Source organism: Podarcis raffonei, chromosome 17 (genome assembly GCF_027172205.1).
Source record: "Podarcis raffonei isolate rPodRaf1 chromosome 17, rPodRaf1.pri, whole genome shotgun sequence".
Taxonomy (NCBI): domain Eukaryota; kingdom Metazoa; phylum Chordata; class Lepidosauria; order Squamata; family Lacertidae; genus Podarcis; species Podarcis raffonei.
Genome location: NC_070618.1, coordinates 33,641,996 through 33,658,341, shown reverse-complemented (window position 1 = coordinate 33,658,341; position 16,346 = coordinate 33,641,996). Strand labels below are relative to the sequence as shown.

The 16,346-nt window shown below is 44.6% G+C and overlaps 1 protein-coding gene across 1 annotated transcript in view; it reads right to left on the bottom strand.

Annotated features, from left to right (window-relative positions):
- Positions 1 to 8,084: 8,084 nt before the first annotated feature.
- Positions 8,085 to 16,346, bottom strand: part of C3 (complement C3) — a 132,922-nt gene continuing 124,660 nt past the window's right edge. The window contains exons 38-41 of the mRNA XM_053371503.1: positions 15,967 to 16,053; positions 13,415 to 13,498; positions 10,799 to 10,934; positions 8,085 to 8,383 (exon numbers count right to left, since the gene is read on the bottom strand). Of these exons, the coding sequence (XP_053227478.1) occupies positions 8,242 to 8,383; positions 10,799 to 10,934; positions 13,415 to 13,498; positions 15,967 to 16,053 (449 nt within the window). The 3' untranslated portion in view covers positions 8,085 to 8,241. The remainder of the gene's footprint in view (positions 8,384 to 10,798; positions 10,935 to 13,414; positions 13,499 to 15,966; positions 16,054 to 16,346) is intronic.

Here is a 16,346-nt window from a genome sequence, read left to right as displayed (position 1 = left end):
TAATTCATTCTGGAGGTCTGTTCTTAACCTGAAACTGTTCTTAACCTGAAGCACCACTTTAGCTAATGGGGCCTCCTGCTGCCGCCACACCACTGGAGCACGATTTTTGTTCTCATCCTGAAGCAAAGTTCTTAACCTGAGGTACTATTTCTGTGTTAGTGGAGTCTGTAACCTGAAGCGTATGTAACCTGAAGCGTATGTAACCCGAGGTACCACTGTACTCCTTTTGCCCTGGAAACACTTTTGGGGTATCTGCCAACTGTGATTTTGGTTTCTGCAGAAATTATAAATATCTAGAGACTTCCTGGAAGTGGCCCTTTCTGCCTACAGTGACATTTATGTATGTGCATCCAACTTCCCTGTCTCTCCTTATGGTCTCTCGTGGAAGAGGAAGATCAGGTTAGCTTTCAAAAATAATAATCTGGTTTTGGCTTCAGATTGAAAGATTCACTCCGTACGGGTGTGGGAGATTCCCTCTGTCCTTTTTGTGTGCTTCAGTGGGAGGTATGGGATATCCCCTTGTCCTTTTCCAGACTTCTGCATTTTAAAAAAATAAAAGACAAAAAAAACAACAAACCGAAACACTGGTTCAGAAGAGCAGAATTGTGCTTGAGGGAAAAAGCATTTTTGCTCGCTTGTTTGCTTGTTTAAAGGAAAAGAATAAGAAATCTGAGCAGAATAACTCTGAGAGGGATAGGAAAGGGTGGATGGAGAGGAAGGGCGTCAAGACATTTGAAAGCATAATTTGGGTACCCAAAAAACCCATGGCATGTACTTTCCCTGCATCCTCTCTCATCGGCTTTCTTATTCTCTATCATGAGAGGAACTTCCCTCACTTTCAAGAGAGCCACTCAACCCTTCAGAAATTCTAGAACAGCAAACCATTGTTTAAGTCTTGTTATAGTGCACAGTGCTGACCTTTAAAGCCCTAAACGGCCTCGGTCCTGTATACCTGAAGGAGCGTCTCCACCCCCATTGTTCTGCCCGGACGCTGAGGTCCCGCGCCAAGGGCCTTCTGGTGGTTCCCTCACTGCAAGAAGTGAGGTTACAGGGAACCAGACAGAGGGCCTTCTTGGTAGTGGCACCCACCCTGTGGAACGCCTTCCCATCAGATGTCAAGGAAATAAGCAGCTATCTTATTTTTAAAAGACATCTGAAGGCAGCCCTGTTTAGGGAAGTTTTAAATATTTAATCCTGTATTGTTTTTAACACCCGATTGGGAGCCACCCAGAGTGGCTGGGGAAACTCGCGGGGTATAAATAAATAATTATAATTATAATTATAATTATAATTATAATTATAATTATTATTATTATTATTATTATTATTATTATTATTATTATTATACATCTTCCTGCATAAAATAAATATGTGGGAAGTCCTGATCAGTATTAATGTGATTGGTATGCCTTTCATGGTTACGACTAGACACATGAGGGGAACCGACTGCATTCATGTGTGTCTAGAATCCTCTTCAGATATTGAAATCACTTGAATGGAGCCAGCAAGGGTAAGCAGGCTAGGTCTGCTCCCCTCAATCTTTATTTTGTTGCCCGCAGCTGGTGGTGTGAGAGAAACAGAGCATTTCTTGTATCTGTGGAGGCCCCCCATGTTCTAAAACCTAGAAACCAGGAAAGAGGGGTATGAGGGTTTTGGGGGGTTCCCCCCTCACATGGTCACCCTCTGCAATTTGAGGGTGGCAGAAATAAAGGTTGGTGGCAGAAAGCCCTGAAACAAACAAAAAAAGGGGGGGGGCTCCCAGACATGGAGCTTTAAATTGCAGACCAGACTGTGCCTGGAAAGAGCAGAGGAAAGATACTGTATTTTTCGCCCTATAAGACGCACTTTCCCCCTCCTAAAAAGTAAGGGGAAATGTGTGTGCATCTTATGGAGCGAATGCAGGCGGGAGGCTCTGGTCAGCGCTCCCTTTAAAGAGCCGCGAGGAGCGTGTGTGCGGCTCTTGGGGGCTTTTCCCCGAGGAGGGAGAAGGGCTGCCCTTTTTTCGGGGGAAAGCCCCCAAGAGCCGCACACATGCTCCACGCGCTCTTTAAAGGGAGCACGGCTCTTGGGGGAGCCTTAGTCATGCACAGCCCCTCCCGAGCAGGGGGATGAAGGCTACCCCTGCCCGGGAAAGGCTGTGCGTGGCTATCCCATAAGCCAGGACAGCAAGTGGGAGTGCTGTGCAGCGATCCCGCTTGCTGTCCTGGCTTCTGGGATTCAGAATATTTTTTTTCTTGTTTTCCTCCTCCGAAAACTAGGTGCGTCTTATGGTCTGGTGCGTCTTATAGAGCAAAAAATACGGTAAGTGTTGATCAGCTCAAAGAGGGGCCATAGAATGGAGAAAGTGAATATAGAGAAGTTGTTCTCCCTCAGTCTTGAAGCAAGAACCCAATGAAGTTTAAGGTTGGAAGAAAGTACTTCTTCAGACAGGAGCACATGATTTAACTATGGAATTTGCTTCCACCAGGTGTAGCCCATGGCATGGCTTTAAAGGGGGTTAGATATATTCATGGAGGATCAATGTCAGGAGTCCAGGTTCCCAGCTTGATAACACAGTAAGCGTGGGTAATTAAAAAGGAGGATTTATTGCAAAAACAAACAGAAAGCTCTGGATGGCTCTAACAAAGCCTCTGGCATCATTACTCAAGATGACCCTTCTGAAAATTCCTTCCTGTGTCGACACAGTATATTAAACGTTTGCTCCTTACATCTCTTGTTTTGCGTCCTGTCTAACAGCCCTCCCATTCGCTGACTATGTGGACTTATTGGATCAGCTCCTACCTCTTCCTGTTCTGAGAGGCTGTCTCTGAGTCTGTTCACTCATGTTTGTGCTTCCAGCCAGCTTTGGCTGTGTTCTAGCACGCTCCCAGTTACTTATCAGCTTGTGCATCAAGGTCAGGAAGAGCCGAAGGCTGCAGCTACCGGCTCTTCCCTGTCTGACTAACATCTAAGCTTCTCTGCTACTGGCAGCTTTCTGCCGTTGGCTGCAAACTATTGCTTGGAGCTGGCTCATTCCTGACAATCAATGGCCCACTAGCCACAATGGCTGTGTATTACTTCCAGTCTCAGAGGTGGAGTAGAAGGCATTTGGTCTGATCCAGGGAGCTCTTCTTAGGGAGAGAGAGAGAGAGAGAGAGAGAGAGAGAGAGAGAGAGAGAGAGAATCAGAACATAATCAAGCTCCAAAGACTGAAGGGACTCCACATGTGACATTAACAATCAATGAGCAGATGGGACCTTGTGGCAGAAGCAGACCCTCCAAGTGTCCCTGTTTTCCAGGGACAGTCCCAGTTACAAAGTAGGCAAGCTTGCAGTTAAAAATGCATGAAATGGACAGCTACTGAAGCCCATAAGCTTCAAAATTCATGCTGCAATAGAGTGATGGGTCAGCACAGCAAGTAAATTTGGACCTGTGGGTTACCATCCCGAAAACGTTCGGCAACCATTGATATGTATTGCAGTGGTACCTAGGGTTAAGGACTTAATTCGTTCTGGAGGTCCGTTCTTAACCTGAAACTGTTCTTAACCTGAAGCACCACTTTAGCTAATGGGGCCTCCTGCTACTGCTGCGCCGGCGGAGCACGATTTCTGTTCTCATCCTGAAGCAAAGTTCTTAACACGAAGTAATATTTCTGCATTAGCAGAGTCTGTAACCTGAAGAGTATGTAACCTGAAGCGTATGTAACCCGAGGCACCACTGTATATTACAGCCCCCCAAAGGACTGATAGGACATAGACATTCACTGTTTTTTTTAAAAAAAATACAATCTTTATTAAACATATTTCACAAAATTATACAGCAATATACTATAGACTATACAGTCATACCTTGTTTTGCAACCAGGATCCATTCTGGAGCCCTGGCTGCTAGCCGAAAAGGACACAGGGCAAAGCGTCGCATCTGTGCGTGCGCACAGAGCGGTTTGCGCTTCTGTGCATGCGCGAGTGGCAGACCCAGAAGTAACCTGTTCCTTTACTTCCGGGTTTGATGCAGACATTCGCCGGAATGGATGCTAGACGAGGCAGACGTTAGCGGAGGTATTACTGTATTACAATTTGTATCCCATCCCATACAGCAAAAAAATTAAAAATGCAAGAAATTTTAAAAGACCTAAAATAGACTTCTGATTGTTCTAAAAAAAACAACCAAACCCGTAAATTACATTTGTTATATTTTACACAGTATCATATTATTATATTATTTTCTTAAGTCTTTTGGAGAAAGAAAAGAAAAAGAAAAAGGAGAAATTAAATAGAAGCATTAAATTTACATATATTATCTATACATCGCAAGACTCTTTCAAGATCTGCCAGGAGCTTTTTCCCGTCACCATAATTTTTCAGATATTCCTTGAATATAATCCATTCTTGATTTACTTTTTGTGTCGAATACCCTCTTACCCTCCCTGCCATTTTTGCCATTTGCAGATATTCTAACAGTTTAACTTGCCATTCTGATTTTGTAGGTGTAATTTCATTGTTCCAATAAGTTGCAATTAAAATTCTGGCTGCAGAGATAGACATTCACTGTTAGGTCATAGTGCGCAGAGCACGTTAAGTTCCGGATGCTGGGGAGAGCTATTGATTGCAGTTTCCTGGAAGGAAATTTTCCATTTTATAATTAGTATTTGCTCAAATATCTCCACTGATCAACTGTTGCTTTCAGCTGGTCTTGAGGTCTGGTGGGTGAGACTTGATTCATACTGGTAACCACAATGTGGGGGCTTTTTGGAACGGAATTACATGTGAAGCCGGGGTGTGGGTGAGAGGGCCCAACACCCTCATGGATCTTCCAGACAGCTTCCCACACCCCCAAAACCCGTTATTTAGAGAGGAGGAGTGAAAAAAGCTTATTCTTATGCGTTGATGTTTTAAAACATCTTAAAAGCCACTCCAGAAGGACCACCTGCCCAAAAAAGAAGTAAAAACAAATCAACTTCAGATTTAAAGTATTGTTGTTGTTTAGTCGTGTCCAACTCTTCATGACCCCATGAACCAGAGCACGCTAGGCACTCCTGTCTTCCACTGCCTCCCGCAGTTTGGTCAAACTCATGCTGGTAGCTTCGAGAACACTGTCCAACCATCTCATCCTCCGTCGTCCCCTTCTCCTTGTGCCCTCAATCTTTCCCAACATCAGGGTCTTTTCCAGGGAGTCTTCTCTTCTCATGAGGTGGCCAAAGTCTTGGAGCCTCAGCTTCACGATCTGTCCTTCCAGTGAGCACTCAGGGCTGATTTCCTTCAGAATGGAGAGGTTTGATCTTCTTGCAGTCCATGGGACTCTCAAGAGTCTCCTCCAGCACCATAATTCAAAAGCATCAATTCTTCGGCGATCAGCCTTCTTTATGGTCCAGCTCTCACTTCCATACAGCACTACTGGGAAAACCATAGCTTTAACTATACTGACCTTTGTTGGCAAGGTCCCCTTCATGGATCACTGCCTTGCCATGGCGAAGGGGCTTGAATAACTCAGAGAAGCTATGAGCTATGCCGTGCAGGGCCACCCAAGATGGATAGGTCATAGTGGAGAGTTTTGATCAAACATGATCCACCTGGAGCAGGAACCTGCAAGCTACTCCAGTATCCCTGCCAAGAAAACTCCGTGGACAAAGACAACAGGCATTTAAAGTATACACTCTATTTATTACTCAACTGCTGCCAAGATGCAGGCAGAAGAACCAGTATAAGTTTGTCCCAACCTCAATCCCAACCTACTCCAAAAACCTACTCCCACTGTCTCTCCAAATCAGGCATAGGCAAACTCGGCCTTCCAGATGTTTTGAGACTACAATTCCCATCATCCCTGACCACTGGTCCTTCTAGCTAGGGATGATGGGAGTTGTAGTCCCAAAACATCTGGAGGGCTGAGTTTGCCTATGCCTGCTCCAAATCCTCTCCTTTTCAACTCCCCCGGCCAATCATAAGCTGCTGTTCATTAACCATTTGCTGGCAGGGAAAAATAAAAGAACACACTTGGTGAACCAACCTAGCCAGCTTCAACAGGTAGGGAGCACTGCCGAGACACAACCCACAGTGGCTCCTGCCTGCTCTGGAAACTTCTGCAGTGTATCCCACACAGGATCCCTTTCCTCCCTGCAGAAGAAATGAACATTGGTACTTATTGTGAGTAATTTACTTCTCTGTAGGGAGGAAAGGTGGGTATCTGCCTGAATTCTGTGGTTTACTTAGCAGTTGGTACTACTTTTTAGTTCTGAACGCGTTTAAGGTTTTGCTTGAACACGTATTGAATCTGGGAGGGGGTTACCCAACCTACTTGGATAACCCTCTCAAAAGTTATCAAGTGGAAAAGTGGGAAGGAGAGAACAACTCCAAGCCTCAGCTTTCAAGATCAGTGGCTGTCTCTCTTTCAGGAAGCTAGCGCTCTGGAGATGATTTGCCCTTTCCTTACAGATTGGATGAGGTCCTGCAACCTGAGAGGACTAAGCCCGTAAGCTCCAAAACAAGCATTTCCACTTCAAGAAAACATTGTTCGTTTGCCCCCAAGGGCTGCGAACCTCTTGGGGGTTCCTTTGGCAGATGCTGTAGTTTTTCAGACTGTAATCCAAAGATAAAGGGATGAGGTTTTGAAACACCCAGATGATGAGGAATAGGACTTGTCACTTCCAGGTTGCCTTGTTTGTTGATCATTCATTCTGATTCGTGGCGCAGGGAGATTACATGACATTGTGTCAAGCAAGTGCTCTCCCACTCTTCCAATGCAGTTCTCCATAACCCTTATTGCAAGAAGTCTGATATTTCGAGAAACAGGTTAGATGTGCAAGAACTCCATATCAGCTTTAACTGGGCAACCTGAATTTGCCAGCATGGGATTGAATCTCATATGAAAAGGAGGATTGAAGTCCCGTCCCCCCTGCAAAAGGAGGGCCTCTCTTTCTTTCCTCTCTCCAACAAATCAGTGACTAGTGCAACAACCTGCAATGCTCTTCCTATATATATGTGCCTCTCACCCCTGAGCCCGCAAATAGACAAACAAGAATATCAATGGTGCTTCCAGACCATTCACTGGTCCTTTTAAGTAGTAAAAAGCTGTAACCAAGCCTAAGGATACTGAAACCATGCCATATATTCTTTCCGAGCACAATTCAAAGTGTTGGTGCTGACCTTTAAAGCCCTAAACGGCCTTGGATCAGTATACCTAAAGGAGCATCTCCACCCCCATTGTTCTACCCAGACACTGAGGTCCAGCACCGAGGGCCTTCTGGTGGTTCCCTCACTGTGAGAAGCCAAGTTACAGGGAACCAGGCAGAGGGCCTTCTCGGTAGTGGCACCCGCCCTGTGGAATGCCCTCCCACCAGATGTCAAAGAGAAGAACAACTACCAGACTTTTAGAAGACATCTGAAGGCAGCCCTGTTTAGGGAAGCTTTTAATGTTTAACAGACCACTGTGTTTTAATACTTTGTTGGAAGCTGCCCAGGGTGGCTGGGGAGACCCAGCCAGATGGGCAGGGTATAAATAATAAATTATTATTATTATTACAGTGGTAACTCAGGTTAAGTACTTAATTCGTTCCGGAGGTCCGTACTTAACCTGAAACTGTTCTTAACCTGAAGCACCACTTTAGCTAATGGGGCCTCCCGCTGCTGGAGCCCGATTTCTGTTCTCATCCTGAAGCAAAGTTCTTAACCTGAAGCAGTATTTCTGGGTTAGCGGAGTCTGTAACCTGAAGCGTATGTAACCTGAAGCGTATGTAACCTGAGGTACAACTGTATTATTATTATTATTATTATTATTATTATTATTATTCCTTATGCCCTGTTTTGGACCATTTGATTGCCAGATATGCATCTGGAGTCAGTATCTTTATGTCACACTTATGGACGTATCCTGTATATTTGTATTGTTAAAATGTATCTCTCAGTTTGATTGTTTTCATTTTTGATTACCCATGGGTTTTAGCAAATAATGTTTGACTGATCGATGGACTGACTCCCCTGTGCTAAATTTTAGACTGCTCTTCCCCTGCCCTCTGTGAAGGGTCACTCGCACTGATGGCACTATAGAAACAAACACCGCAACAGCCTTAACAACCTGAGGTTTGAATGAAAATAATTAACTTGACCCAACAGTAAGAAATCGGTTCTTTATTTTCAATATAAACAATTTGAAGAGGAACTTGGAGAGCAAAAAGAATAGGAGGCAGAACTTTAGGAGGGAAGGTGTCTTTGAAGCCCTGACTCAAACCCATCTCACAGGAATCATTCGCTACCGCTGATGCCTCTGTCATTAGACCTGGCAGCCCAAAATGATCAGTGAGTTGGAAAACTCAGTGAAGTCATTGCACAAGTTCTGGAATTCTTCATCCTGGCATTCGTCCTCATTTGGCCATCTCTCGATCCAGGTATCCTTGCTAATGAGGTAGTTGACCCTGGAAAGGAAGGAAAGCTTTGAATCTTTGCTCCACAGGAAAACCGGCTGGCCTAAGTGCTGCAGGTGAATCTAGAGACATCGTAGATCAGCAGGTAAAGGGACCCATGACCATTAGGTCCGGTCGTGGCCCACTCTGGGGTTGCGGCGCTCATCTCGCTTTATTGGCCGAGGGAGCCGGCATACAGCTTCCAGGTCATGTGGCCAGCATGACTAAGCTGCTTCTGGCAAACCAGAGCAGAGCATGGAAACGCCGTTTACCTTCCTGCCAGAGTGGTACATATTTATCTACTTGCACTTTGATGTGCTTTTGATGTGCTAGGTTGGCAGGACCTCACCCTGTCATGGGGATTCGAACCGCCAACCTTCCTAGGCTTTGTGGTTTAACCCACAGCGCCACCCGCGCCCCTAGATCAGCAGGTAGAGGTGGAGAAATAGGAAGGGACTGCCTGCCCATGAAGGGCTTACCTGGGTCATGCAGCTTCAGCTTCCAGGAAGATCTCACAAGAGCCCCACAAGATTACAAGGCCTTGCACGACCTTCCCGAGACCCCAGTAAGCAAGGAGCTCTCGACGTGATCTCGCGGGGCTCTTACAAGATCTCACTGGAACCCAGAAGCTGCCGCAGCTGCTTCTCCTCACTGCCCCTTATATTCTGCTGTCTGAAGCAGCTGCCTCAGTCTGCCTCATGGATGGGCCGGCCCTGTCAGCAGGCATGCTCAATGACCTTAACACCTCTTGTGATCTTACAAAGGTAGAACACAAAAGGAAAAAAGGCCCCTCTAATGGAATCATAGCCAAGATGGGCCTTGTTAGTCATGGGGACCAAATTTCAGGCTTGTTCTAACTAAGGCAACTGTAGCTTCCAACCAATAAACATTTCCATTTCCATTAGAGGGCTGAAACCCAGGAACAGTCTCCAAGATGATGCAGGTTGAGAGGAGATTTTAGAATACAAACAGCTTTACGCCTGAATTTGGTAGATGCAGTGGTGCTACATTGGTGCGCCCCAAAGCAAACATGTGAAGTGGCAGGTGCATGTTCTTACAGTGTACAGTACATATATCCAGAGAAACCTGCAACAGTCGATCAAGTCTACCTGGTATGTAATGTTAAGGTAGGAACAACTATTTGCAATTCACACTTCATGCTTTTGCTGTGGGAGCAAAGGTGTAGATAATAATTTAGGAGATAGGGATAAGGTAAAAGGTAAAGGTAAAGAACCCCTGGACAAATTTGACTATGGGGTGCAACTCTCATCTCTGCTTTCAGGCCGAGGGAGCCGGCATTTGTCCCCCTTGCCTGTTTCCCCTATACCTGTTCTGTGAATTCCCCGAATCCTCTAGAAAAGCCCCACTGCACAAACAAACCTTGTTACACACATGCAGCATCTTAGATGAATCCAGGCCATATTGTTTGGCTGGAGAACCAAAATTAATAGGCATGTCTAATTTAGGGCTCCTCCACACTTTCTTATGTCCTTGTTCCTAGAAAGCATGGGTCTGAGCAATCTTTCCCTTGCCCCAGTCCTTTCCCAGGGAAAAAATGCTCTTTAGTGCTAAATCAGAGCAAATAGGCAGGGAATTGTTTTGTATTCCGCTGGTAAAGGTAAAAGATGAAGGACCCCTGGACGGTTAAGTCCACTCAAAGGCGGCTTTGGGGTATGGCACTCATCTTGCTTTCAGGTGTTTGTCCACAGACAGCTTTCCGGATCGTGTGACCAGCATGACTAAACCAATTCTGGTGCAACGGAACAAAAAACAGAGTGCACGGAAACACCACTTACCTTCCTGCTGCAGTGGTACCTATTTATCTACTTGCACTGGCATGCTTTTGAACTGCTAGGTTAGCAGGAGCTGGGACAGAGCAACGGGAGCTCACCCCGTCGTGGGGATTCAAACCGCCGACCTTCTGATCAGCAAGCCTAAGAGGCTCAGTGGTTTAGACCACAGCGCCACCTGCGTCCTTACTAGGAGATAAGGATATGGGACCTGAGGCCCCTGGGAGAAGACACAACTCCTGAGTTTTATATAAGCTCTGCAATGCGGGAGCACATGGGTGAAAGCTTTCTATATTTCCAGATATCTAGCGAGACGGCGTGGAAGCAACCATGATGAGGGTGTGAATACAAGTCTGGTATATATAAAGGGTTCTTAGCAGCAGCATGGTTAAGGTGACTTTAACAATCTCCTCTATGTACCAAGAAAATGTCAGTTGTGATCACAAAGAGTTATCTATGAAAGTGGGCCCCCCAAAAAACCTTTTCTTCTTTTTTCTTGCTTGTTTCATTGGCTGATTGCTGTTTTTAAAAGCTGCAGCATAACTGTTACTGAATCTTCAGTTCTTAGGCACTCTGTGGACCTGATGGTAGAGAAGCAGGCTATGGATATAATGAATAAATGAAATTAAATACATACTCAGTTTTGGTTTGCCACATGTCAGTGCTGAGACCCCAGATCAGATACTCATTGTTCACCCCCAGATGCAGAGATTCCTGGCATCTCTTGTGGCTGATAAACTTGCGGGGCTTGACTTGTGGATTTGCATCACTCCCTGGAGGAACCAGACAGAACATGGAGAAATATTTGAATCAGGTCCATGAGCAGAAATTGGATCCAATACACATTTAAAGATGAATGCATCAAATCTGCATAATAATTATTATTATTAATACCCCGCCCATCTGGCTAGGTTTCTCCAGCCACTCTGGGTGGCTTCCAGCAGAATATAAAAGCACAATAGAACGTCAAACATTAAAAACTTCCCAATGAAGTTAAAAACTTCAGGTGTCTTCTAAAAGTTGTGTAGTTCTTAATCTCCTTGACATCTGATGGGAGGGCGTTCCACAGAGAGGGTGCTATCACCATAGCTGTCAACTTTTCCCTTTTCTTGCAAGGAATCCTATTCGGAATAAGGGAATTTCCCTTAAAAAAGGGAAATGTTGACAGCTATGGCTATCACTGAGAAGGCCCTCTGCCTGGTTCCCTGTGAGGGAACTGCTAGAAGACCCTCAGAGATGGACCTCAGTGTCTGGGCTTATTGATGGGGGTGGAGACACACCTAATTCAGTAGGTCATTAGCATTACTATTCTCATATGCAAAAGATCAAGGCTCAAGGAGCGGCTTGTCTAAGAGGCCTCCCATATGTCCTTTTAATTTTGGGTTCATGATTAGTCAGAAACAATATGCAAACCACTATCCTTTAGATTCTCACATATCTGGCTTGGGGGGCAAGATCCACTGGAATGAGCAACTGGAACTTGATCAGCATGAAATCACCGACCCTGACTCAGCCAAAGATACGCTGATGTAATTTGCTATTGTTGGCTCAAGTGGGGCTCGGACAGCTGAGCTAAAAAGTTGACTGAGCTGACACAGGTGTAAGTCCAAAAAGGGGGCAATCTGGAGGTGTGACAAAGGTGAGACCAGAGAGGCTGGATCTCAAGTCTGTTCAGCTCAGCCACGTGACCTGGCAACCTGGTGCAGAATACAGTGGTACCTCGGGTTACAGATGCTTCAGGTTACAGACTCTGCTAACCCAGAAATAGTACCTTGGGTTAAGAACTTTGCTTCAGGATGAGAACAGACATCACGTGACAGCAGCAGCGGGAGGCCCCATTAGCTAAAGTGGTACCTCAGGTTAAGAACAGTTTCAGGTTAAGAACGGACCTCCAGAACGAATTAAGTTCTTAACCCGAGGTACCACTGTACTATTTTAAAGTTTAAAGTTTTCCCTGTGCTGGGCTTAGGCAGAGCAACTTCAACAGCCTCCCTGCTGAACAAAATTTGGATCTGGTGTAACTTTACTCCAGCTTAATTTATAGTAGCTTGCTTTATACTAGTTTCTTATGTGTAGAATTTCTCCCTTAATCCTTTATTAAATTATCAGGGAAGAAAATATATGACAGTCTTTAAGTTGAACAAGTGGTGTTACATTGGTCATAGTAAATGTTGCATGTAAAACACATTTCAATTAATGGCTCACCACATTTTCTTAATGCTAAGAACTTCAAAAAAGAGAATAAAATTAAACACGCCTACTTTTCTTTTCATTTGTTGAGGAAGGAAAAAGGGTGTGTGTTTTTGTAACTAATGTAACATGTTTAAGCAATGTAAGTTTTTTCAACCTAAGCGCCTCTAATTTTGTTCCTAAAATTTATTGTCATTTCACCATGTGAAAAAAACCCCAAAAGCATCAGAACAATAAAGGGTCATTAATCTGTTCTCTAATCTGTCACTTGTAGAGCAAAGTGTTTAAAAATAAAAATATTTTTTTGAAAGAAATCATTTATGGAACAGCAGAGAAGAGTAAATCTAGTCCCCTACTTTCCTCTTCGAAATAGAGGACCAGTGTTATTGGCAATGCCAATGATCTGATCTGAGCTACGTATGCCTAGGTTTATTTTCTGGATTGGACCTCTTTGCATCCTCAGTCTTTCGTCCAGTAAGAGACATAAACAGAAACACATTTCCATCAACATTTGCTCCTAGGTGAATCAAGGTGAGCATTACTAAAAAGTGTGGTATTCATTTAATATAAAAAATAGTTGTTAGTAAGTTAGGCCCATGGTTTTCAGAGTTTCTAGCTACCAAAAACCCTTTCCTTGTGGCTTGTATGATGCAGAACACGTACATTCTGAAACAACCTCTGGTGGGAAGAAAAGACAAGCAGTGATGGGGAAGTGGGCACAGTTCAATGGTAGAGCACTTGCTTTGAATGCAGAAGATACCTAGTCCAATCTAGGTAGATCTGGGAGAGACACCCCTCTCCCCCCCCACCTGAAACCCTGCAGAGCTGCTGCCAGTCAGTGTAGACAATATTGAACTAGATGGGCCAATGGTCTCATTGGCTAATAGAAGTTTCCTTTGTTCCTAGTGCTGGGCATGGCATCTTTCAGGGAAGCTTCGGAGGAGACCCAGGGTTGCCTGTTGGACTGACTGAAAATCAATGGCCTAGAGACTTAACGTGAGATTTTTAACAGTTATTTGAAGTAAATGTTGCTACTTTCGGATCCACAGCAAGTTTCCCTTACCTGATTTAATGATTTCCAGAACTTCCATGATATAGTTGTTATAATCGCCTTCCTCTTCTATTAGAATCAGCTTGGTCTTGTACACTTAAAAACGAAGACAGAGAAAGATTTTAATTAAGATGGCTGCATGTTTTCCTCATATATGCCTTAACATTGCTAGTGAACTTGCATGATTCTGCATAATTTGTATGATTCTGCACCAAAAAAACCCCACCTTAACTCCAAATAACAACAACAACAACAACAACAACAACAACAACAACAACAATAGTAATAATTTATTATTTATATCCCGCTCATCTGGCTGGGATTCCCGAACCACTCTGGGCAGCTCCCAACAGAATATTAAAGAGACAGTGGACTGGCTCCCTGCTGAAAAAGTTTGCTGACTCTTGGGTTAGGATGATACACTAGGATGGATGGGAGGTGGAGAAGATCAGGACTAGATTGTTAAGGGAGAGAAACTTTGTTTAGGTTAAAATTATTTTCTCATTCCCTCTTCTCCCCGCTGCTTTCTTTCAAACACCCTTGGATGTCTATTTGAAGAGCATTGCCTGTCTTTTCCTGGAAGAACATATGATTGATTCTTAAAAAGAATTGTGAGATGACTGACTGTTGGGGTGAGTATGCGGTAATTTTGAAATCATGAAATTTTGCATATGCTTGTTCACTCTCACATTGCACATTTGTTTCAAGGAGTTTGGGCAGCTCCTCGTGAGGGCAGGAACAGCAACAGCAACTCTTTGAAGGGGGCTAGGTAGAGACAATGACTAGCCAAAGGTCAGTTCATCAGCCTCGTCATTGAACAGAGATTTGAACCCAGTCACTCTCCAAGTTAATGACTCTCAAAATGTAACTTCCAACAAGGAATTCAGGGCAGCAATATAGGAAGCTTTTCTGTCCCTCACCCAAATAACAATCCTGTGATATTGATGACTGGGCCAAGACTGAAAACTTACATTGTAAGGATGTAAGATTTACAACCCAACCCTCTACATCAGGCATGGCCAAACTTGGCCCTCCAGCTGTTTTGGTACTACAACTCCCATCATCCCTAGCTAACAGGACCAGTGGTCAGGGGTGATGGGAACTGTAGTCCCAAAACAGCTGGAGGGCCAAGTTTGGCCATGCCTGCTCTATGTTGTCTTTTCTTGTTCACATCTGTCCGTCCCTTCCCTGGGTGCAAGCCTGGGCAGTGTGCATGGAAGTCCTGGACTGCCCAGACGATAACCCCCCTCCTGGCCTCACTGATGTGGTCCAAAGGAAAGTAGAGCAATATGTTTGGCACCAGCTTGGCTGCAGGAGTTGCCAGAAGGAGGCTTACAAGGCACCATCCAACCGTCTTAGGGACCCCACTCTGGATTTGTGAAGGGTTTACTCCTTAGCCTTTCTTCTCCTGAAGAGATCCCACAAGGTAGCAGAGGTTTAGGATCAGAGTCTTCCTTCTCTGAGATGGGTTACCTTGCCAGGTTGAAGGTAACTTGCCCCTCAGTTCCCTCTACAGCATGTGCAAAAACCATCTTCTTGACTACTCTCTCTACTCTGACTACATTGCCTACTCTGAAGTAATCCCACTAAGTTCCATAGGTTTTACTCCCAGGTAAGTGGGTACAGATTTGAAGGAGAAATTCTTGAATTTAATCTTCTCCCTTCGCTGTGCAACTCTCTATACATGGCTACACAGAAGTAATCCCTATTGAGTTCACCAAGACGAAGACTCCTACAAGTGGGTATAGGATTTGAATCTCCTTATGTTGTTGTTTAGTCGTTTAGTTGTGACCGACTCTTTGTGACCCCATGGACCAGAGCACGCCAGGCACTCCTGTCTTCCACTGCCTCCCGCAGTTTGGTCAGACTCTTGTTTGTGGCTTCGAGAACACTGTCCAGCCATCTCATCCTCTGTCGTCCCCTTCTCCTTGTGCCCTCCATCTTTCCCAACATCAGGGTCTTTTCCAGGGAGTCTTCTCTTCTCATGAGGTGGCCAAAGTCTTGGAGCCTCAGCTTCAGGATCTGTCCTTCCAGTGAGCACTCAGGGCTGATTTCCTTAAAAATGGATATGTTTGATCTTCTTGTAGTCCATGGGACTCTCAAGAGTCTCCTCCAGCACCATAATTCAAAAGCATCAATTCTTCGACGATCAGCCTTCTTTATGGTCCAGCTCTCACTTCCATACATCACTACTGGGAAAACCATGGCTTTAACTATACGAATCTCCTTATAGTCTTTAAAAATCTTAAATAAATAATAGGGCATGATGCAGTCATAATTTCAGCACCCTTAAAGCCCACATGCTTCAATAAGAAAAACAGGTATGCTTTTAATTCTTCAACTGAAACCTATGAGGAATTTGAAGCAGAGGGGGCTGACCTCCAGGTGTTGCCGAACTACAACTCCCATCATTCCTGAACATTGGCCATACAGGCTCATGGGAGTGATAGCTCAGTCACTTCCTTAGCCACATCACTGCACAATGTCCAGGGTTGACCAGATGCAGCTGCTATTAACATCAAAGCACAGCCATTGCCTCATTTAGCAGAATAAACTTTAGTTACCATAATCCACTCCTGGCTTGCAGGCTTCTGCAATTCGTAGCTGCAGATCCACAGGTTTCGTTGCCGTGTTGTAAATGGTGCAAGTTTCTTTGGGAGAAGAGCAGAGAGAGAAAATGAATGAAGAGATGGAAGATTTCTCTAGAAGTCCCCAATTGTCTCTGGGAGTATTATTAAAGTGATGTGATAATTGCAGCTGCCGGGTTTTCAAATTAGGGTTGGGCTACAGCAGCAGCCCTAACAATTATTCACCATAGTCATGAGTCTACCCCCGGAGATTTTAAGACACTGCAGAGAGAATTCAGTGAGGAGACATCACCTCTTTGATTGCAAATGGTGGCTCTGCTCACCTACCCACCAACCCCATTTCTAGTGCCATCAGT